The sequence below is a fragment of the Ovis aries genome, chromosome 13, assembly GCF_016772045.2.
Source record: "Ovis aries strain OAR_USU_Benz2616 breed Rambouillet chromosome 13, ARS-UI_Ramb_v3.0, whole genome shotgun sequence".
Taxonomy (NCBI): domain Eukaryota; kingdom Metazoa; phylum Chordata; class Mammalia; order Artiodactyla; family Bovidae; genus Ovis; species Ovis aries.
Window position 1 is genome coordinate 72,361,370 of NC_056066.1, and position 24,863 is coordinate 72,386,232.

Sequence of the window (24,863 nt, forward strand, 5' to 3'; positions counted from 1 at the left end):
TACTACAGGTGATGGAGAATATAGACCAGAGGGCTGTCTGGGCCCAAAGTGGAGTCTTGTTATCCTTAGAAGAGGGAAACATAAGCAGATATTCTCAAGCTGAGTCAACTGAAGATGGGCTCAAGGGTAGAACCAAGAGATACCCAATTTCTTTACTTGCCTAACTCCTAAATATCCTACTATGCCCAGTTCATCATCACCTCCTTCAGGAAGCCCTTTTGTGTGTTCCCATTCTCATTCTTCTTCTCACCTCTACTGTGTTTCTTGGAAACAGTGTCAGATTTTATTTTTTTGTGCCCCAAAATCACTGAAGATGGTGATTGCAGCCATGAAATTAAAAGACGCTTACTCCTTGGAAGAAAAGTTATGACCAACCTAGATAGTATATTCAAAAGCAGAGACATTACTTTGCTGACTAAGGTCCGTCTAGTCAAGGCTATGGTTTTTCCAGTAGTCATGTATGAATGTGAGAGTTGGACGGTGAAGAAGGCTGAGCGCCGAAGAATTGATGCTTTTGAACTGTGGTGTTGGAGAAGACTCTTGAGAGTCCCTTGGACTGCAAGGAGATCCAACCAGTCCATTCTGAAGGAGATCAGTCCTGGGATTTCTTTGGCAGGAATAATGCTAAAGCTGAAACTCCAGTACTCTGGCCACCTCATGCGAAGAGTTGACTCATTGGAAAAGACTCTGATGCTGGGAGGGATTGGGGGCAGGAGGAGAAAGGGATGACGGAGGATGAGATGGCTAGATGGCATCACTGACTCGATGGACGTGAGTCTGAGTGAACTTCAGGCGTTGGTGATGGACAGGGAGGCCTGGCGTGCTGTGATTCATGGGGTTGCAAAGAGTCGGACACGACTGAGCGACTGGACTGAACTGAACTGAACTGTGTTTCGTACACTATTTAATTGAATATTTGTTTGTCTGCTTTCTCAATTCAGCTATGAGTCCCTTGAGAGCACAAATTAAGTCTTTATCTTACTTCAATCTCTAGTCTCTGATATGTGATCAAAAATATTTTTCACATATTACATTTACTAATATTTGCCAAATACTTTCTAATTGCCAGATAATTTATAATTGCCTTTCTTTAAAAATATTAATTTTTAATCCAGTTGCTATAGAAAATTTGTAGATTAGAGGAGAATATAGAAAATAGAACATAGATAATATAGAAAAAATATAGCCTAATGACAAAGACAAACCTTGATTTAAAAAAAAGGAGAGAGAAAGAATGGATAATAGATAAGAAGAGTTCTTAAAACCATAAGACTAAAACACCTTTACACTAATACATTTGAAAAGTTAGAGAAAATGAACAACTTTCTAGAAATATAATTTACCAACACTCACTGGAGAAAAATATGACATAATGATACAATTATAATTTAAGCAGTTGAATCAGTTACCAAAAGTCTCCCTCAACTCATTAGGCAAAATGAATATAGCCTTGACATGCAAAGCTTGGCAATAATAGAAAAAAAATTTAAGAACAGTTTCAACTACTAACATAGATGCAAAAATTCTAAATGAAATTATGCAAATGGTTTTAGCAGTGAGCTAAAAAATGAATTATGACTGAATAGAATTTCCAACAGTTATCCCAGGAATTCAAGGATGGTTCACCATGAAAATACATATTCAGTTCAGTTCAGTTACTCAGTCATGTCCGACTCTTTGCAACCCCATGAATCGCAGCACGCCAGGCCTCCCTGTTCATCACCATCTCCCGGAGTTCACTCAGATTCACGTCCATCGAGTCGGTGATGCCATCTAGCCATCTCATCCTCTGTCATCCCCTTCTCCTCCTGCCCCCAATCCCTCCCAGCATCAGAGTCTTTTCCAATGAATCAACTCTTCTTATGAGGTGGCCAAAGTACTGGAGTTTCAGCTTTAGCATCATTCCTTCTAAAGAAATCCCAGGACTGATCTCCTTCAGAATGGACTGGTTGGATCCCCTTGCAGTCCAAGGGACTCTCAAGAGTCTTCTCCAACACCACAGTTCAAAAGCATCAATTCTTCGGTGCTCAGCCTTCTTCACAGTCCAACTCTCACATCCATACATGACCACAAGAAAAACCATAGCCTTGACTAGACGGAATTTACAATGTTAGTAGGTTAGAAGATAAAATCCAGATGATTATTTTAATAAATGCTTAAAAAGTGTTATAAATTAGAATTAATCCATGATCACCAGAAAAATCTCTTAGCAGAATAGGAACTAAAAAGAAATTTTTTAATTGATAAAGAGTATTAACAAAAGTTTACAGTAAGTATCTTACTTAATAGCTTAATGATGAAATGTAAACTGTGTGCTTATTAAAGTAAGGAAAAAGACAGCATTCCTGATATCAACACTTCTATATAGCATTGATTCTAGAGGAGGTGGACAATGCAATAAGAAAAAACAAACAAGTAATAAGATGATTGGAACAGAAAAGCAGATTCAGTCTCCCTCCCATCCTCTTTGTACAAATAATGGGGCCATTCATGCAGAAAGTTCAAGAGAATCTACAGGAAAAACTGTTAGAATGAGAGAGTTTAGTTAGAGTAATTTAGTTAATTTAGTTTTGTTGATATAAAATATTCATCCACAACTTTAATAGTATTCCTTTATATTTATATGTCGTTGTTGTTTAGTCACTAAGTAGAATCTGACTCTTTGAGACTCCATGGACTGTAGCTCACCAGGCTTCTCTGTCCATGGGATTTCCTAGGCAAGGATACTGGAGTGGGTTGCCATTTCCTTCTCCAGGGGATCTTCCTGACCCAGGAATCAAGCCTGTGTCTCCTGCATTGGTAAGTGTGTTCTTTATCACTGTGTGCCCCAGGGAAGACTTTATATTTATATATATACATATGTATATATATAATTTCTAAATATTGAAAGTTTTTTTTATCAAGAAACTCTCAATTCTCTCCAAGTTAATTTAGTAACTAAATACAATTCCAATAAAACACTAACAGAGTTTTATTTTTTGTATAAGGTGAAATTTACATGTAAGATTAGAGAGATACAGTGAGGTCTAGTGGGCTTCCCTGGTGGCTCACACAGTAAAGGATTTGCCTGCAATGCGGGAGACCTGGGTTTGATCCTTGGGTTGGGAAGATCCCCTGGAGGAGAGCATGGCAACCCACTGCAGTATTCTTGCCTGGACAATCCCCATGGACAGAGGAGCCTGGCAGGCTACAGTCCATGGGGTCACAAAGAGTTGGACATGACTGAGCGTCAAAGCACACACAGTGAGGTCTGGTGGTTATGAGTATAGGCTTTGGAGTCAAATCAACTAGTTGAAAATCCTGGTTACACCATGTGCGAACTACAAATAAGTTACTTGGTTTCTTTGTGCCTCAGTTTCTTCATTTGTAAAATAGGGATAAGAGTAGAACCTACCTCATGGGGTTGGTCAGGATTAAGAGGTAATATATGTATAACATTTAACACAGTCAGGCATACACCTGGTACTAGGTACTTTTTAGCTGTTATTGGAACTTCTTTTAATTTCTTAGAGAACTGCCCATGGTGGTTTATTTAGATTTCTTGTTTCTTTTTTGAGTGGGGTTCATTCACATTTAATTTTCCTGTGTTCTCTCCTTCTGTAATACAGGTGTGCACACGGCAGAGACAGGTAAGGAATCCCTGAGAGTTCTCAGGGAATGTGTTCCAGATAGCTCACTCATTACAAGCTCTTTGCGTTGTAAGACAATCTGCATGATGTAATTTAAACTCAAGAGCAGCGTGCTCTTGCAGAAGGAGCATGAATTCCAAATACGCATGAGGAATCCCAGCTCTGCAAAGTCCTGGCTGTGCGTCTGAGGTTCAGGGAATTCTCTCTAAGCCTCAGTTTCCTCATTTGTAAAAAGTGCTTTGATAATAATGCCCACCACGAAGGCTGGTGGGGGGAGCTGATGACGCGCTGGTTCCCATAGCAGGGCTCCGTGATCTCTAGTTCCCGCCCAAGGAATCCTCCCAAGGGTTCTCCAACCTTCCTCCTTCCTCCCAGCACCCCCTCTCCTCCCCATGAAAGTCCAAAGAGTGCAACGCCTCCCAGATGGGCTCTGGCACTGCCCTTCTGGAAGACTGGAGAGGGGTCCATGGGTGGGACATCAGGGCGAAGCTCCCTCCTTTTCTGAGGCGACTTTAGAGTTGCTAGGAAAATGTGCCTTACTAACAGCGACTCACAGCTGAGTGGTGCTTCAGAGTTCCAGAAATGCTTTACCATTGGTGTCCTCATTGCTTCTCACAACAAACCCGTGGACTAGGCTCTACCTTCCCATTTTTCAGAAGAGGAAACTGAGCCTCAAAGAGGTACATTGACTTGGATAGGGCAAAACAGGGAGTTGAGCAGAGCTGGGGATTTAAACTCGGAGCCTTTGGTGTCTCAGTGCTGTTACACGCAGGGCCTGAATGCATTATCCTGTGCTAAAGTCTCTGCCACACGTGCATTTGGTTCATTTGATCTTTCATCCAGCATTCGTTTTGAGTGGAAGTTGTGGGCTCACTTGGCCAGTGGTCAGAAATCATATATTGGAGTGCTATTGAGGGTGCATAATGGTTAGGGCCCCAAGAATGCCCAACGGATGCACCAGACAATAGTCACCCACTTCAACCAAGTTCCTGAAGGAGATGCGTGCATGCACACACACACACACATGACCTGAGAGTACCTAAAGAAAGCAGAGTTCTGCTCCGCTATTAGATGGACTTGAACCCTGTGGCAGACACTACTGGGGCTCTGTCCACATCCCCACAGACTCACCGTTCCAGGGCATGAAGCCTGAACTGCCAGCTCTTGGTACCTGCATCTCTTTGCCTATTGACTCTCTGGTTGCCAGAGCCCCATTCTACCTCCCAGGCCAAACTGTCTTCTGAGAGCAACCATCAACCAACACTATGAGGAGTTGGTGGGTAAAGAATCCAGCTCTCCACCCCTCAAGTGGAATGACTCTATGGCTGTGTTCTACATTATTTTCCAGAATTCCCCAGTGGAGTGAGGCTCCATTTGCCTGCAGTGGTAATTTGCTTGATAACGTGCCCCTTACTGACTGTCTTTCTTTCTTGGGATCACTTTTCCACCCCTTTGCCATGTGTCCTGGAATCCCTCTCCAGTAGATTACTTGCACAAGGATTCTTGCTTCAGAATCAGCTTTTGGAAAATTCCGACTAAGAGAGGTAAGCCTTTCCCCAACCCAGCTTAACATATCCCATGACATCGAAGCCCGGGTCAGATCTTATGCACAGTGGCCACTGGGAGGGAAGAGACACTGCCGGAAGCCAGCCACATGTGCTACACGGTGACTCCCCCGACTGGCAGATGCAGCCCATCTGGTCCCTGGAATCTGAACAGTTCAGAGGCTACTTCTTCCTGAGTGTGTGTGTGTGTGTGTGTGTGTGTGTGTGTGTGTGTGTGTGTGTGTGTAGATAGGAAATCCCTTGAGAGCTCTACCTCCCCTGGAAGTGGGCATGAAACATCCATCCTGTGTTAGTCACTGGAGGCACCAAGATGAATGAGCCATCATCCCTCCTTAAGATACTCTTAGGGCAGTTGTGTTATTATGGTTGGGTGAAATCTAACACTAACAGTCCTGTGTGCAGACAGTTATTGGAGCAGCAAATTGCAGCAATGAGTTGGATTCTTGGAGAAGTCTTCACTGAAGAGGTGTTACTTTCATTGAGTCTTCAGTTCAGTTCAGTTCACTCAGTCATGTCCGACTCTTTGTGAACCCCATGAATCGCAGCACGCCAGGCCTCCCTGTTCATCACCAACTCCCGGAGTTCACTCAGACTCACATCCATTGAGTCCGTGATGCCATCCAGCCATCTCATCCTCTGTCGTCCCCTTCTCCTCCTGCCCCCAATCGCTCCCAGCATCAGAGTCTTTTCCAATGAGTCAACTCTTCGCATCAGGTGGCCAAAGTACTGGAGTTTCAGCTTTAGCATCAGTCCTTCCAAAGAAATCCCAGGGCTGATCTCCTTCAGAATGGACTGGTTGGATCTCCTTGCAGTCCAAGGGACTCTCAAGAGTCTTCTGCAACACCACAGTTCAAAAGCATCAATTCTTCGGTGCTCAGCCTTCTTCACAGTCCAACTCTCACATCCATACATGACCACTGGAAAAACCATAGCCTTGACTAGATGCACCTTAGTTGGCAAAGTAATGTCTCTGCTTTTGAATATACTATCTAGGTTGGTCATAACTTTTCTTTCAAGGAGTAAGTGTCTTTTAATTTCATGGCTGCAATCACCATCTGCAGTGATTTTGGAGCCCCCCAAAATAAAGGCTGACACTGTTTCCACTGTTTCCCCATCTATTTCCCATGAAGTGATGGGACCACATGCCATGATCTTCGTTTTGTGAACGTTGAGCTTTAAGCCAACTTTTTCACTCTCCGCTTTCACTTTCATCAAGAAGCTTTTAGTTCCTCTTCACTTTCTGCCATAAGGGTGGTGTCATCTGCATATCTGAGGTTATTGATATTTCTCCTGGCAATCTTGATTCCAGCTTGTGTTTCTTCCAGCCCAGCGTTTCTCATGATGTACTCTGCATAGAAGTTAAATAAGCAGGGTGACAATATACAGCCTTGACGTACTCCTTTTCCTATTTGGAACCAGTCTGTTGTTCCATGTCCAGTTCTAACTGTTGCTTCCTGACCTGCATACAGATTTCTCAAGAGGCAGGTCAGGTCTTAGTGAATGAGTTAGAACTTGTTAGGGTTTTCGTGGTGGAAGGAAAAGAGAAGTGGGTTAAGAATGCCCACACACTTAAATCTCCCACCTGGAAGTGACATGCACCACTGTGCTCATGTTCCCTTGGCTAAAGCAAGTCACAAGGTCATATACCTAAGTACCAGTGGGTGGGGAAGTACAATTCTACCACATGTCTGCATGGAAATGATCCAAACTAGCCAATCTAAACTTGTTTACGCTGTGTTGGCTGTTGCTTCACTTGCGAGTATGTGTGTGCTCAGTCGTGTCCAATTCTTTGCCACCCTATGGACTCTAGCCCTCTAGGCTCCTCTGTCAGCGCAATTTTCCAGCAAGAATGCTGGAATGGGTTGTTTCCTCCTCCAGGAGATCTTCCTGACCCAGGGACCGAACTGGTGTCTCCTGCATTGGCAGTGGGATTCTTTATCACTGAGACACAGGGGAAGCCTGTTCCTTCACATGGTAACCACAATAAATGTTCTTGCCTACAATTATTCCCTCTCCCTTGCCTCCTAACTGACGCTGGTGTTTCCCCATGTGGCCCCTATGGTATGGCCTGCCTCTTCTCTTGGAAACTGTGAGCAACAAATGATCTTTTCAATGTCAATTGTTTCCTGATTTATCTTCCTTACCGTAGCTAAATAATAATAAAACATATCAAGACACATCCATATTCTGATATCTCAGCTATTGATGATATCAGAAATTGAGAACTGGGAGATGCAAAAGCAGATACTCTGGGTCCTCAAGCTGGGTTGTGGCAGGCAGGGCAAGACCAACCCAGCCTCAACCAGCTGAGAGACCCCCATCTCCCAGAGGAAGAGAAGCCCCACTCCTGTCCTGAGAACAACAAATGAGGCTGAGGCATTTCTTTGGGGGAAATGAGTCATTGACTTCCTATCTGATCAACTCCCAACAAAAAACGGGCAAGCCCAAGCTCTGGGGTCTGCGTGGCTTCCTTGCTGCGCTCCACTGCCAAAATGCCCAGAGATCTCTTTGGTGCTGACCTCGCCTCAGGGAAGGGAATGGACATAGGTGATTGACAGGGGTGGACATAGGTGACTGACAGGGTGGCCAAGTTGCTTCCCGAAGTTGACCCATTGCACTTGGGCCTCCATCCTCTGCTGCTTATTGTTCTACAGACCCAACCAGAGTCAGTGAGATCAAGACTGTGGAAATATGGGCAATGGAAAGTGGGATTCCAGGCTTAGGTACCACTGATTGATTAGTCCAGCTATTAACACTGTGATGCTGAGGATTCCTCACTAGGCCTCATACTTATCTGTAAAATCATGACAGCAGTCTTATTTCCTAACCCAGAAGATTTACTGTGAGGACTGATCTCCTCAACCTGCAAAAACAAAATGAAATTAAACAAAAAAGCAAGTAAAAAAAAAAAACTACAGCAGGCAACATAATAAATGGTGAAATATTGATAATGTTCCTTTGAGATCAGGAATGAGATAAGGATGCCTGTTACTATTACTTCTTTCCAAAATGTACTGGCAATACTAGCCAGTGCACCAAGGCAAGAAAAAGAAATAAATGTCTAAAGATTGAAAAGGAAAAATGAAAACTCTCATTTTTATAGATGAAATAGAATGTTTGCCTGCGTGTGTTTGTGTGTGCTCAGACACTCAGTTGTGTTTGCATGTGCTCAGACACTCAGTTGTGTTTGCAACGCCATGGACTGTAATGCCACAGGCTCCTCTATCCGTGAGATTTTGCAAGCAAGAATACTGGAGTGAGTTGCCATTTCCTCCTCCAGGGAATCTTCCTGACCCAGGGATCAAACCTGCGTCTCCTGGGCCTCCTGCATTGGCAGGTGGATCCTTACCACTGTGCCACCTAAGAATCTACAGAAAAATTGTTAGAATAAGCGAGTTTGGTAGTGCTGCTAGATATAGAGGCATTGCACAAAAATCTATTTCTATGTATGTTCCAGATCTCTATTCCCAAGTAACAAATCATTCCAAAACTTTATGATTTAAAATTATAATTGTTTATTATCTCTCATGATTTCTGTGCATTTTGGATTGAGGAAGAACTCAGCTGGATGTTTCAGGATTTTTCATTCTTTCAAGATTGCAGTCAGTCAGTATATGGAGCTAGAACGGCAGGGGACTGGTGGCATTTTCCTCTCCTTTTTCAGTCTTAAGGTCACTGCATATAGATTCTCTGTGTGGGCCACTTTAGACTTCTTCAAAGCAGCCTGGGGCTTCTTACATAGTGCTTAGTGTTCCAAAGACAAATGTCCCAAGACAAAGAGCCAGGCAAAAGATATATCAACTTTCATAACCTAGACTCAATTCTGTATCACTTCTGCTACATTCAATTTGTAAAAAACCATTAAAACCAACACTTTTAAAGAGGAAGGTTATAAGGCTCCATTATTTGGGAGGGTATCAAATAATTTGCAACCCACTCCAGTACTCTTGTCTGGAAAATCCCATGGACGGAGGAGCCTGGTAGGCTACAGTCCATGGGGTTGCTGAGAGTTCGACATGACTGAGCAACTTCACTTTCACTTTTCACTTTCATGCATTGGAGAAGGAAATGACAACCCACTCCAGTGTTCTTGCCTGGAGAATCCCAGGGATGGGGGAGCCTGGTGGGCTGCTATCTATGAGGTCGCAGAGAATCGGACACAACTGAAGTGACTTCGCAGCAGCAGCAAATAATTGCTGACGTATTTTAAAACCAGCACACTATACTGGCAGCAAACAGAAAATTTAAAAAAAAAATCCTCACAAATAAAAAAACCATTAGTATCAAAAAAACCATAGTATCAAAACCATAAAATATCCAGGACTAAATCTATTAAAATGTGTGCAAGTTCTATATATAAGAAACTACAAAACACTGCTGAGATGACTTTTTTTAAAAACCTAAATAAATGAAGGGACATACCATGTTTATGGATAGGAAGACTTAATATTTACTAAAGTCAGTTTTACCCAAATTGATCTAAAGATTCTATGTGATAGCAATCAAATTTCAGCAGGATTGTGTGTGTGCCAGTGTGCGTGTAAACAGACAACCTTTATTTTAAAATTTTTATGAAAGTGCAACTGTCAAGAATAGGCAAGGCACTCTACACTTTAAAAGTGGGTAGATTTAGTCTATGGGACATTAAAGACTTATTGGAAACTACGTAAATTCAATCAATGTGACAATGGCTCAGGGACAGACAAACAGGCTAATGGAACAGACTAGAAAATTCAGAAACCGTCGGATGAACATATGGACTACCTGGTTTATGACAAAGTGAACACTGCAGAGAAGTGGGAGGAAAGGTGATCTTTTCAATAAATGCTGCTGGATCAGCTGGATGTTCAGATTGGAAAAAAAAAAAAAAAAGGAGAGGGACCAGTGGAAATTCATTCTAATGAGATATGACAATGAATTTTAGAAACAATGATTGATGAAATGTATTTAGAAGTTCTTTCCTTTCTGAGCTGCAATTTCCCTCTGTTGTTCCCAAACCTTTAGCGAAAGCCTCTTTCCCTATCCTGTATCAGGGCATCCTTATGGTCATGAATAAGTGGTCCTAGCTTGAAGCCAGGACCAGCAAAGCCCAGATCACAGTTGGGAGCTAAGTTCCAAGCTGGTTCCTGTGAGGGCAAGAGGCTCACTGCCTTTTCTCCAGATGCCATCTCATGTTCTGCTGCCATTCAAGACTCCCGTTCTGACTTGCTTCCACCTCCTGGCCTCAGACCCTTCCCAGCCAGGCATCCTGAGTGTGCCAGAGTCGGGAACCAGAGGGCAGGGCTGGTGGCCCAGTCCGTGGAAAGGGAGGGCGTAGAGGTCCTCCGAGTAGACAATTCTTAGATGGGAAGGGGAGGAGCAACACAGGCTAGCTGTCCGCTGGTGATGGGAAGAGTTAGGGGCTTTTTTTGTGGGAGGGGGAGCTCGTCTCAGTCACCGCTCTGCTCCACTGTGGGAGCCATCTCACTCCCAGTCTCTCACTCCAGGAGACCGTGGTGGTTAGTGGTGGCGTTTGTTGGTCGTGATGATGGGGGTGGCCGATTCTGGCCGCTTCCCCAGAACTTCAGTTCCTAGTCTCTTCTTTCTATGCCCCTTCCCTCTCTGTCATTAAAGGATGCTTTAGACTCCTCCAGGTGGTTTCAGTCCTAGATCCTCTGGGGACCGCGGAGTCCACTCCGTTACCGATCCCACAAGTCCTTGCCTCAGTTTCCTCATCTGTAAAGTGAGAATTTAAGCAGCAGCCCCCCCCCCAGGCCCCTCAGGGCCGCTCTTTCAGTGACTCAGATCAGTAGGACCGGGAGCGAGGACATCCTACGATCGGCCGGCCTCGGGCTCTGGGCCACTCCGGGTAACGCAGCATCCATCTGCGAAAGTGTTCCTTCTCTTCTGCCACCTTCCGGGCTCAGCAACGCCCTGGTATCTAGGGCGGGGAGAGTCGCACTTCTGGGGAGGGGTGTAGGACGGCTTTCTCCCTCCCCTCACCCTTGGCGGCGGAAGGCGGGACGGGAAAGGGCCGTCTGGACGGGCGCGCCACCCTCCGGGACCCGCGGGGGCGGCGAGCCGGGCGGGGGACCCGGCGGCTGCGGGGCCCGCGGGAGCGGCCTCCCCCCGGGCCCAGGCCCCCGGCCCTCCGCGGCGCCCGCGGCCGGAACAATAGCGCGCGCGGGCGGGCGGGCGGGCGGGGGCGGGGCGCTCCCCGGGCGCCGCCCCCGGCCCGCCCCCCGCGCTCGCACACCCGCGCGCACACTGGCTCCCACCCGCCGCCCGCCCAGGCACTGCCCGCGGGAGCCGCCGCCGCCGCCGCCGCGCCCGCCATGGACGTCCGCCTGTACCCCTCGGCGCCCGCGGTGGGCGCGCGGCCCGGGGCCGAGCCGGCCGGCCTGGCGCCCCTGGACTATTACCACTGCGGCAAGGTAGGCGGGGGCGGGGTGGGGGCCCGGCGGGCGGGGCCTGCCCGCGCCTTCGGACCCCGCGCCGCGCCGGAGCGTCCCGGGCTGGAGCGCGCGGGCAGCGGTCACCCGGCGGCTCGGGACGCGGGCGCTCTCGGGGACCCGCGCGGGGAGACGCTGGCGGTGTGGACGCGCGGGCACACGCACCCCCCAGCCCTGCCGACGGGCACACACGCCGCTCGCGCCGATCCCCTTGGCGGTGACACTCAACGCCCGGAGTTGTTGGGATCACAGGCAGAAGTCACCCGACAGTTGCTCACACGAAGTCACAGTGACACACTCACCACGTCCCCCCTGACGGCCTCGCCCGCATTCACGAGCCGATGCGCAGTGACCCAGTGCCGCCCAGCCACGCACCTGCTCACACTACCGTCCCGCACAGGTCACCCTCGTCCGTACACAACCACACAGTCACGCGCCCACCTGCACTGTCACCCCGCCGCGCACAAGTCACGGTTCTCACGCGACGCCGCCGCACACCGCGTCCCGTGCCCCCACGCCGCCACACGCGGCCACAACTCGGGACAAGCACACAAAGAAGTCGCTCCGACAGTCACTCGCCCGCGCTCCCAGTGACTTCCACAGTCGCATGCTGTCACCCACAGCCACCCACCCCGTGGACGGTGAATCTCAGGCACACGAATCTCCCTGACAGTCACCCAGTCACGCGCGGTCACACCCAGGGGCAGCAGCATCCCGCGCCCGGCCGTCCACACCCGCGCGTCGGGGTTTTTAACTTCTTGCCGCCGAAGCGCACGAATTGGGCCGTTTACGAATCGGTTGTCATCGCCCGGCGGAGCCTCGGATTCCGAGCTGGTAATGGCCCATCGAGGCCTGTCCCCTCCCCGGAACGGCGAGCGGGCGCTTTCCCGACTGGAATTGTGGCGAGAGGCGCCCCTTCTTTCCCGAGATCGCCACCCCAACCCGTGACCAGGTCATACCCGCAACCAAGTCTCCGCCGCGCTGCGCGGCCCGGGCGCGGTGAGAGCTCTCGCTTCTGGAAGCCGGGACGGGCGGCGTCCGACCCCGCTCCGCGCTGCCAGCCCAGCCCTGGACCCTGCGGGGCAGCGGCGCAGTCCGAGACTCTTCTTTCGCCCGGGAGGGAACTTTCAAACTTAAGTTAGGAAGCCGGACAGTCCGTGCGTCCGCGGGTCGGTGCGTCGGTCCCGGGCTGGCCGGAGCCGAGCGCGGCTCTTCGTCACTCGGAGCCCGGATTGAACGGCGCGCGTGGGTTTCCCCGCGGCCAAGGCGCAGACTCGCGGGCTCCGTGGCGCTGCGTGGTGAGTGCCAGTCCGGTGGCTGGGTCGGCGCCCCTCCGGGGTCTTAACCCCACCCCGCAGGCTCTTCTTCAAGCTTCTTGCTATGGGGATGCTGCGGGGAGGGGGCGTCCCTGCGCGGAACCTGGGGGCCGCCCCGGCTGAGCCTCGCTGGCTGCGTCCTCAGGCTTTGGGGAGCGGGTTCTGAAGTCTAGGGGCAGAGCCCTGCGCAGTTCCCCTGGGGCATGGGGTGGGGTCCGGAGCCCCCAGACCTGGAGCAGGGACGGGCGGTAAGTGAGATCGCGCAGAGGATGGGGCGATTTATCTTTGGTCCGGTGACCTGCAAAGTTAGAAGCAAAAGAGGAGGATGGTGTCTTCAAGAGAAGGCCGGTTCTCTGGCCGTTTCCATCTGATGGAGGGGAAATTGATGAGAAGTAGCAAGTGGAATCTTTAGGAAGCAGAAGACAGTTGGATGGGGGGGTGGGGGGTGGGCAGTGGTCTATCTGCTGTCCTTGGCTTTGTTATTTTTTTAAATATGAAGTTGGCCAGGTTCCAGCCTCTGGTTTGGGGGCATGGGTGAGTCTGGGAATGTGTGCCTCAAAGTCTGGTTAGGTGGGTGTCCCTCACCTGCAGTGCTCCTTTGCAGGGTGGTGTTTCTGTAAACGCCCTTAGAGTGAGGTGGTCTCCTAAGGGGGCCTTTGGGAGGTGGCATTCAGCCGAGGCCCTTGCTTTATTCTGATGTTCTGTAAAGCTCTGACTCAGCACCAAGATCCAGTGTGAAACCCTGGTGGGAGGAAACCAGTCAGGAAAGGAGAAGCTGGTGATTCTGGTTTCTGTCTGTGATCTCCCGACCCCTGGCCCAGAATGCAGGGTGTGTCCAGGTGGGAGGAGGGTGGCGTTTGGGTCACTAGGGTAGGTGAAAACCAGATCTGACTTTCTACTTGGATGTGGGAAATGCTTCTCAATCCTGCAGCCTGGTGGCAGGGGGAGACAGAGGATGTCACTTGGCTCAGGGAGGGACAAGTCAGAAGCCTGTTTGTTGGTAGCAGATCACCAATAGGCACTCGCCTTCAGTGCTAGTGGTTGGGGGTGGTGGTGCAAGTTGTACCAAGGAACTGATGCCCCTTGTTCTCCCAAGCTTCTTGGTACAGCAAGGAGGGACTGGGGAGATCCTGGTCACTCTCCAGACTGGAGGGGAGACACACCCAAGATGCAACCATGACCACAATTGGGATCTATAGACTGGGGTGCACAGCCAGGACGTGACCCACACGTTGGGGGCTTGGTCACTGGAATCTAGATAAGAGCCCGGTCCCCACAAGGACCCAACCTGAGAAACGCAAGGATAAGCCTTTGCCAAGTGACGCTGGACAACCATGGGGCAGTTGATCTGGAAGGGCCCTTGGTGACTGTCCCCTTAGTAATCCTCTAACATAGAGATTCCAGCCTCTTTAAACCAAAGTCATGAGCAGTGGCTGTTCTTTTGGTATCTTTTGTTTGAGAAAATGCACAATGACAAAGCTGCTAGGGTTTCATTTTTGCTTTGAAATAGATGTTTATTTTATTAATCACAATAATATTAGCATGCATTTGAAAAATAGCTTATAAGATATGAAAGAGGCACATTACTTATTTCATGTAGTAATGGTGCCTGGTTGAGCATAGGGATTTGCGGCCTTGTAGCTCTGTGTGTCTCCCTACGGGGAACCACTGATCCCCTCCTTCTTCCTTCACACAAGGGGAGACTGAGTCATGGAGTAGGACACTCACAGTTTACACAGCAGATGAAGAGCACAGCGGAGGCCTGAACCCGAGGTCCTGGACTCGCAGTTTGATGCTTGTCTGGCATTCCGCACAGGTCTCTGTCATGGTCTGGGAGTTGGAAGTTATGACATCCTTCTAGGGTAACTATGAAGTCCCTTTATTTGGGTTTTGGTAAGGTGCTTTAGCAGGATGGGTGCATTGCCTGGGGCTCCCCGCTCAACGATGGCAGACTAGTGGAAACTGGCCAGTGGCATTGAACAAATCTGGATTCAAATTGCCGCTTGTGTCTTTGTGACCTAGGGCAAATGATTTTAGCTCATTGAGGTGTGATTTACACGCACTAAAATGGAAATTTGAAGTGTACTGTTCCATGAGTTTTGACAAATATAACCACCCTTGTGACCCCTATCCCAATCCAGATATAGAACATTCTGTCACTTCTGAAAGTTCCCTCATGCTTCTTTCCAGTCAACACTCCCTACCTCTGGAGGAAACTACTTACCTGATTTCTATTATCAGTGGTTTATTTAAATTCAGTTTATGTGTACTAAGTCAATTGAAGTCCTATAACTTCATATGAAGGATATACATTTTTGCATCTGGGTTCATTTTGCTCAATAAAGTGTCCTTAAGATTCATTCATGTTGTATTTATCCCTGATTTGTTCTATTTTATCGCTTAGTAATATTGCATTGTATTGGTTTATTTCTTCACCTGCCAATGGACATTTGTGTTTGTTTCCATGTTGGGGCTGTTATAAATAAAGCTGCTGTGAACATCCTTATACAAGTTTTCTGTGAGTGGGGCAAATTATTTAATATCTTTGAGCCTCAGTGTCCTCTTAAGGACAACACTGTCTACTTCTGAGGTTCGGGAGAGTTAATTGAGTTAATATAGGGTATAAAAGTTCTTGGCACATACCAGCTACTAATTAGATAGCAATGGTATCCACCACTTGGGACCTATTCCAGTGAGAGGCTTAGCATCTCTGTGTTCCACATATCCTTCATCCCTGTTTCAAACATCATTCAGGGCCAAGTTGGGTACCATTTTCTCCATGCAGTGCTCCATGGTCAGTAACCTTCTGTCTTTTTCCAGGCATCCCCCCAAGAACTGGTTACTGCTTGGGTTTTGGCATGTTCTGCCATCCATCACTCAGTCAACAAACAGTTATAGAGCACATCTTTGTGCTAGGCACCGTACTTGGCAACAGAAGTGAAACAAAGTGACTCAAATTGCTTCCCTCTGGAGCTTGTATCAGCATGGGAAGTCATAAATATATGGATGAGATCATTGTGGTATTGTGACCGATGCCATCAGTACAACTATGGAGATAAAGGAAGCAGGGAAGAGAGTTAGGAGTGTCAAGTCCAGGGACTGGTTTGCCATTTTAAGTAGTGAGGTTGGGGAAGGCCTTGTGGTCTAGACCAGGAGTTCTCAAATTCATGGACACAATAGGAATCATCTGGCAAGATTTGAAACACAGGTTCTGGGGCACCCTTCCTGCCCTGAGATTCTGATTCAGCTAATTTGTGCTGGGGTCCTGAGGGTCTGCGTGTCTGACGAGTTCCCAGTCCTGTTGCTGCCACTCCAGAGACCACATGTTATGTAGCAGTGGTTCAGTTGTTTGTATACAGGGTTTTGTGGGCTCCCACCAGGCAGGAACCGTGCCCAGCACCTGGCACAGTGCCTGACTGATAATTACTCAGGAAATTGTGCTGGTGGGTGAATGATTCAACTCTCCACCCCCACAGCTCTGGGCACAGCATCTTACCCCTGGATGCGATCTAGACAAGCTTGGGTAGTGAGTGATTGGTGGCTCCTTGTGACGAAAATCCACGAAGTGGGAGGGCCTGGTCCGACCTTCACCCAGACTTGAGATTGGAGAGGCCTGCTCAGCATCCCTGGTAGGTGAGATCCCCATGGCATCTTTCTGCTGGGACACTGGTGGCTGTGGGCAGGTCCCTGGGGGAGGCGCCCTGGGCTGGCTGGTCCTGGGGGAACTTTGGAAGGGCGCCTGTGTTTCTGTTAGGAGGCTTTTTCACTTTCTGTCCAAGGATGTTCTCTATAGGATGTCCTCTATAGGATGTTCTCTATAGGATGTCCTCCCCCAGCCTGTCCCAAAGATTCCACAAGGACCACACTTCTGTACCTTACCGATGTCAGGAGCAGCAGCCCAGGTCTGGCACAGCTGTCCCCAGTCTACTGGATGACCTTGAGCATGAAAATGCCATACCCGGGACCTGTGTTCCCCTCTGTGCAAAAAGGAGAGCAAATTAGTGACCCTTAGTCTCGTGAGATGGGGGGCTGTGGTGTGGAAATCTAATGAAATAAAGTCTGGGCATGTCCTTTATAACTGTAGAGTGGGGTCCTCCTGGCAAGGATGAGGATTATGCTTTTTGAAGAGCTGGGCTCTCATATACTTCAGTAGGTAGGTTACCACCGTCTCTGTCTCCTTTTACTTTTGTATTCCCAGAGCTGGCCTGGCACATAGGTGCTAGGTAAATATTTGCTGAATGAATGAATTCTGGGCTGGCCTGTTGTTCCCTGTGGCTTGAAGAACTTAGCATCTGTTTGGCTCTTATAATCTGAAGACTTTTGCAGTGAGCGCATGGTGTTCAGGGCAGGGCAGAGGCCAAGAGTCTTTTGGCTGACCTGACATTCTTAGAAGAGCTTCCCTGCGTAGGCCCAGGGGACTGAGCCCAGCATGGAGAGCAGCCAATAAGCTGGGAAGAGCCTTATCCTTATCCCAAGGATCTCTGTGTGGCATAGCTGCCAGCCCCATGTGATTCTGTAGGGCATTTATTTTGCTCCTCTGATTTCCCAGTGCTGGTCTCAGGTTAGAAAGGCAGTATAAATTCTGTAACCCAGCAGACATGGCTTTGATCCTCAATGCAGGGAAGTTATTTCACCTCCCTGTGCCTCAGTCTCCTCATCCGGAAAATGGGCACATCAATACTTCCCCCCACCCCAACCCCTGACCCCCATGAGGTTCCCTTGAGGACTAGAAATCCTGTTTGTAAGGCACTCAGCGCCAGCAGGAAATGCTTTCATTTCTATTCACAAAGAACAGCACAATTGAAAGTTAAAATGCAAGAGAAATCTAGTTTCAGCGCAAGCTGCTTGGGAAAGGGTCTTCCTAGCGTGAGGTCTCTTCGTGCCGTGGTCTCTGGATCTGATTTTCCCGGGCCTCCAGGTTGAAGCGGTCACTGCACAGCATTATGGAGGGACAAGGAGCTGTGCACTTCCTTTGCGTCTTTTTTTTCCTTCTTCCTTCTTGAATCTGTGTGGGAGGGAAGGTGGGTTTTGGAGGCAGAGAAGACCAGTACAAATTGCAGCTGTGTGATTCACTGGCGAGGGCTGGTGACCTGTGCACATCATTTAACCTCTCCAAGTCTCAGTTTTTTTCATCTGTACAAGGGAGGCATAATGCCTTCCTCATATTGTTGCTCTGAAGCTCAGATTAAAGTAACGGATATGGAAGTTCCCTGTAATCTAAAGCAGTGTTTCCCAACCTCAGCAATATTGACAGTTTGGACCTGACAATTCCTTGTTGTAGGGGTTGTTCCATGCATGCTGGAATGTGGAGCAGCATTCTTGGCCGCTACCAACTGATGCCAGTAGCACCTCCCCTCGAGTCATGACAATCAAAAATGTTTCCAGACTTTGCTAAGTGTTCCCTGAGGGGTGGGGAGCAAAATCACCCCTGTTTGAGAACCACTGATCTGGAAAGTGGTGCAGGTAAACTAGGAGATGATGGTGATGTCAATGGCAGAGTTTGAGGTTCACGCTTTCTGTCTGGTATTTTAGTCCTGTGTCTCCCTGTCAGCAAATCCTTTATCCACACGGTTGGCCATTATCTTTTTTTTATTTGTTTACATGGACTGAAAACCTATGTAGTGATGTTTCAGCATGGTTTGGGAGCAGCAGGAAAAACATATGGCAAGTAATTATTAACTTAATGAGTCGTAGTAAATTGTAATTTTATAACTTAGTGAAAACATGTTGTATAACACAGGATAATAAATTTTGATCAATTATCCTGAGGCTTAAATTTCCTACTGTACAGTTGCTGTTTCTGGTGCCTGCAAGAAAGAGCAACAGGGTTGTGGTTTTACAAGGCTGGATTTTCTGCTGGGTTTTTCTGATGCTCAACAAGTTTTCTTGAGTGCCTACTGTGTGCTAGGGGATTCAGCCCTGTCCTGAAGGGTCAGTGACTTGATAGGAAACTTGGCTTTCCTAGATGAAAGACCATGTAGCTCTGTAATATTTTGGCTCAGAATGCAGAGTCACAATTAACTATATAACTGTCTGGGGAAATGACAGTGTCAGAGGTGTGAGTAGGCTTCAAATAGCAAAGTCTTACAAGAAACACCAAGCGGGCTATGTGGGGCGCATGTGGAGTGGTGGGAAGACCTTCTAGGCAGAGAGGCAGCTCTTGCAAAGTGGTTTGGGGATACTGTCAGCCTAAGTTGGGGAGACTGGCCTGCAGGAGAGAGGGATACCAGTAGGGGTCATTATGCGGAGGGTTGAATTCGAGCTGCTTAGGTTTTAAGTGGAAAGACGCGGGGGCGCTACAGTTATCGTTCAGAGTATGAACTGTTCGTTGTTGCTGGATCCACACCATTGTTGGTGACCGTGTCTTGGTCTTCTGCTGTAGGAAAATTTTTGTTTGTTTTGGTAGAGGGTTTAATATTATTATAAATGCCTATAAAATATTCTTCACCTATATGGATCTGGCATTCTCTTTCTCTTTTTATTGCATATAGTTGGTTTACAATATTGTGTTAGTTTTAGGTGTACAACAAAGTGATTTAGTCGTCATATATGTATTTTTTTTTCAGATTCTTTTCCATTATAGGTTTCAAGATACTGAATTTGTTGTTTATTTTATGTGTGGTAGTGTATATCTGTTGGGCTTCCCAGGTGGCGCTAGTGGTAAAGAACTCACCTGCCAGTTCAGGAGATGTAATAGATGCAGGTTCGATCCCTGGGTCAGGAAGATCCGCTGGAGGAGGGCATGGCAACCCACTCCAGTATTGGTGCCTGGAGAATCCCATACACGGACAGGGGAGCCTGGCGGGCTATGAGGCCATAGGGTCACAAAGAGTCAGACACGATTGAAGTGACTTAGTGTGCATGCAGTGTCTATCTGTTAATTGCATACTCCTAATTTATCCCTCCTCTCCTTTCCTCTTTGTTAATCATAAGTTTATTTTCTATGTCTGTGAGTCTGTTTTTGTTTTGTAAATAAGTTGATTTTATTATTTTTTAGATTCCGCATATAAGTGATGTCATATATTATTTTTCTCTGTCTGACTTACTTCACTTAGTATAATATTCTTTAAGTCTGTCCATGTTGCTGCAAATGGCAATATTTCATTTTTTATGGCTGAGTAATATTATATATATGTATGTATGTATATAAACACACACACACACACACACACACACACACACACCACATTTTCTTTATCCGTTCGTCTTTTGTTGGACACTTAGGTTGCCTCCATGTCTTAGCAATTGTAAATTATGCTGCTGTGAACATTGGAGTGCATGTATATTTTTGAATTAGAGTTTTCATTTTTTCCAGATGTATACCTAGGGGTAAGATTGCTGGATCATATGGTAACTCTATTTTTAGTTTTTTGAGTAACCTCCATACTGTTTTTCATAGTGGCTGCACCAATTTACATTCTGCTGTGGGAAAGTTTAATGACTTATGTTTGATTTCCCTCAGTAGTCAGAGATGCTCTGCTTCTCAAACTTCAGTGCAACAGAATTACCTGGAGGGCAGTTGGAACTCAGAATGCCGGTGCCATGCACACACCCCCGCACCACCCCCGCCTCGCCGCATCCTGCAGTTCTTATTCAGTAGGTCTGGGCAGGAGTTGGAAATGCACACTGCCCACAGTTGGCTATGGCAGTGCTGCTAGTCTAGGGAGCACACTTAGAGAACCGGCTCTCGTCTGGACGATGGAAGAACTTTGTGTCTTGGCCTCGGCCAGCAGGGATGTGCTGCTGGCCTGGGGCATGTAAGCCTGGATTGGACTTGGTCAGGTGTCTCTGAGATTCTTGCCTTCTTCAGGACCCCTGTGGGTCAGGGGGAGTGTCTCCTTCATCTGGGAGACAACTTCACATGGAACTCCTTGGAAATGGACTCAGATGGAGAGTTGCCTGTGGAAGGTGTATTTGCAGGGACGTTCTCAGGAGGAGCACCTTGAACGGAATAGGGGAAGTGTGACTGGGCAGAGGGAGGTACTGGCCTGGAATATACGTAATGATGAAAGTGACCCACAGGGAAGTTTGGAGCTGGGCTCCAGTGTGTCCCAAACTGAGGCAAGGGGGCTGCCCACTCCTTGAATTCTTGTGTCCTCTGGTCGCTGTCTTCAGGCAGCCCCACGTATAGCTGTGAGCCCCGCAGTTTGGGAGTGAATGAGTGGAAAGGGAAGCATCGCAGTATCTGTTTCAGGGAGCTGCATTTGGGGGAGAAGACCCACCTTCTTCTCTGACCCCAAGAAATCAGGGGCCAGCGTGTTGTTAATTTTTAGAGACTTTTGAGTCACTGACTGGATTCTTCTTTATTTCATGCTGTGAGTGAGAACAGGTGGATAACTGCTTCTTAGGACCAAATGAAGAAAAATGGTCATTAGTGAGATATTCTGGGGCCCAGCGAGTTTCTGACACATTCCTAGGTAGGATTCCAGAGTTTTTGCATTGAAATGTCACACGTTTTCCTGTGTGGTGGGGAAGACTCCACCGCTTTGGTTCCTGAGGAGCTTCTGGGTCCTGCCTGAGTGAGGCACATCTGGGCAGGGGGCCGTGGCTTTCTCTTTGGACTGAGGTCCTGTCACATTCTTCAAGAGTCTCTTTGCCCTGCCCCAGTGTAAGTCAGCAGCCATGGTGGTCTCTTTACCAATCTTTCATCTTCTCTGAGCAACCAAGAAGCTCAGAGGCAAATGCCTGGGTCACTTGTAGGCATGACATAGGATATCATAGGACATCTTTTGCTCATTAATTCACTCCCAATTTCATTTCATTCTTCTTTCATTTCCCTCTTTGTCTTAAAAGTGAAAGTGAAGTTGCTCAGTTATGTCCGACTCTTTGCGACCCCATGGACTATAGCCTGCCAGGCTTCTCCGTCCATGGGATTTTCCAGGCAAGAGTACCAGAGTGGGTTGCCATTTCCTTCTCCAGTGGCTCTTCCCAACCCAGGCATCGAACCTGGGTCTCCCACACTGCAGGCAGACGCTTTACTCTCTGAACCACCAGGGAAGGCAATATTATTTTTTATTTTATTTAAAAAAAATTTTAGCTGCACTGGGTCTTCATTCAGGTGTATGGGCTCTTCATTGCAGTGTGTGGGCTCAGTGTTGCAGCACGGGCTTAGTTGCCTTGAGACTTATACGATCTTAATACCCCAGCCAGGGATCGAACTTGCATCCCCTGCATTAGAAGGCAGATTCCTAACCACTAGACCACCAGGAAAGTTCCTTGCCTTTCTCTCTTTTTTTAAAATTGTTTTTATTCTCTATAAAATACACTGAAATAGGTTAAGAGTAAAAAAAGTAGAGCCTCTCTCATTCTCTTTCATTTTCCCCACTACCCTCTCAGCCCTGCTCCCTAGGGTTAATCATAGAGTGAAGTGTGGTGGGTATACTTCCAGGCATAACCGTTCTTTAGTTCAATGCTTCTAATAAGTATCATTTCTATTTCTGTAATCACTTTTTCATTTCCCAGAATACTGTATTGTTTCTTGATTGATCTTATGTTATAGTAGCCCATCCTTTTCTAAACGGATATATGAACATCTTGAATCTTTTTGAAGACGATAATTCAATTGTTTAAAAAAGTCATTTTCTGTTTGCTGCGTTAACTCTGTTTTCTTGTTGACTAGCTCTTTGGTTCACTTCCTGGTCCCTCTTTTATGCTGTTATTTTCTACAAATGCCTGGTAACTCTTGGTTGACATTTATTTGTAAACAAAGCTCTAGATTGATCTATTCTGTGGTTGTAAGTTTCCTCAACATCTGTGAAAGCCACGAGCATGTAGGTAGGCAATGCAAATGTTGGTTTGAGGTGCCCTGAGGATGGTCTGTGTGTAGACGTTTGAAGCTGGGGACTTCTGCTAGAGCATGGGACAAGCTCACTGGCAGCTGGGTGGGGACCTCCATGTCTCTTATCAGCCAGTAGTCACCCATGGGCACTAATGCACTTTGCGTTTCCTACATCATCGCATCCATAGCAAGGGGGAATCCCTGAGACAGACTTCCTGTTTAATTATAGAGTTCTTCTCCCTGGCTTAGTCCCAGGTTAAAGCCAACAGTCAGCTTCTCTGAGGACTGTTGTTGAGTCACTAAGTGTGTTCGACTGTTTGCGACCCCATGAACTGCAGCACACCAGGCCTCCCTGTCCATCACCAACTCCCGGAGTCCACCCAAACCCATGTCCATCGAGTCAGTGATGCCATCCCACCATCTCATCCTCTTGCCCCTTCTCCTGCCCTCAGTCTTTCCCAGCATCAGGATCTTTTCCAATGAGTCAGCTCTTTGCATCAGGTAGCCAGAGTATTGGAGTTTCAGCTTCAGCATCAGTCCTTCCAATGAATATTCAGGGTTGATTTCTTTTAGGGTTGACCGGTGTGATCTCCTTGCAGAGGACTATAGGTTAACACAAAGGTCAAGTCTCTCAGGGCTTTCAGCCCTTGCTGCCTGTTCTTTGGGATTTTCTGGATTTCAGTTAAGAAAATGGGGTTTCTGTTCTAAACCCCACTAGAATGACAAAGAAGGGGAGACAGATATAACACAGATATTCATAATTCATATACACGCATATGTATTCATAATTCAGATAGATGAAAGCTAAATAACTCCAAAAGGGTCTGTAAGAAAACAACAAAGGAGTGGGCATCAGAAACAGAGAGAGGGTGCTGGAAAGTAAGAAGTTGAAGAGAAAGAGGGTTGAACCGAAACCCAGGAAACCCCAGTCTAGTGGGTTTGGAAGAGGGGGGAGGTAAAATTATGTGTTCCACCCACCATCTTGAAAAAAAAGCACAGTCTCACTGACTTTTATTCCTAAGGTTTGTGCTGTTTTATGGAGAAAAGCAGGGTCAGAATAAGCACAAATTATTATCTGAGCATTTACTGCGGGCCCAGAGCCAGGCTCTCTCACTTGTATCATCTCACTAAGTCTTTGTAAGAACTGTGCTAGACACACACATCCCCACTGTGGAGGTGAGAAGACTGAGGTCCTAATAAATCACGTTACAGAAGGCAGCAGAGGAGCTGGCTGGCGGAGCTGGGGTTCAGACTGCCCTCCCTGCTCCTTTCTCCTGCCCCCTCCGTGGTGCCAGCTAGAGCTTCCTCCCTCTGCAGGGATGCAAGAGTGGACCAGCTCACCCCTTGTTTCAACTGTTTCGGCATTGTCTATTCTAGGGGGTCAGGGGATTCCCAGCTGGGCCTCCTGCCTTGGTTTTCAGCTTCAAACAGCATTTGGTAGTAGAATGCCTTCACATTAAAGCTAATTAAAACATGCTTATATCGAAGTCGGGCCTAATTTGTAGGAATGATTTAGCAACTTGTTGGAAAGGAATCTACCTCAGTAGTCTAACCCAGGGTCAATCTCATGCATAAATTTTGCTGTTGCATGGTGCTGTGTTTTGACTTGAAGTATTCTTGGTAATTGGTGCTGGTGGTAAAGCAACTGCCTGCCAGTGCAGGAGACACGAGAGACCCGGGTTCCAACTCTTGGTCAAGAGGATCCCCTGGGGGAGGGCATGGCAACCCCCTCCAGTATTCTTGCCTGGAGAATCCCATGGACAGAGAAGCCTGGCAGGCCACAGTCCATAGCAGAGCAAAGAGTCAGACGCAACTGAAGTGACTTAGCCTGCACACACATACTTGATGATGTGGAAGATGGACCCTGGGCCTTTCATTGCTCATTTGTTCTGCAAAGATTCAATAAGTGCCTATTGGGCACTACATTATTTAAGGAGATCCCTTTACTCTCCCCCCACCCCCCTCAAAAAACATCTGGGATGGTTCCTTGCTGACCTTCAAGGGGCCAAATGACCTGAGCAGCAACCCCCACCTCTACCCCATGCGTTCTCTGCCTAATACATCCACCTGAGCTGTAAGTGAATTTTTATGCAAAACCAGATAGTGGATTCAATGACTTTCGAATTCTGTGGAGGTATTTGGGT

At 47.5% G+C, this 24,863-nt stretch overlaps 1 protein-coding gene across 2 annotated transcripts in view; it reads left to right on the forward strand.

The window, feature by feature from the left end:
* Nucleotides 1-11,442: 11,442 nt before the first annotated feature.
* Nucleotides 11,443-24,863, forward strand: part of TOX2 (TOX high mobility group box family member 2) — a 155,300-nt gene continuing 141,879 nt past the window's right edge. For both annotated transcript variants that reach the window (XM_015099889.4, XM_042230163.2), the window contains exon 1: nt 11,443-11,607. In XM_015099889.4, coding sequence (XP_014955375.2) covers nt 11,509-11,607 — 99 coding nt within the window. In that variant the 5' untranslated portion in view covers nt 11,443-11,508. The remainder of the gene's footprint in view (nt 11,608-24,863) is intronic.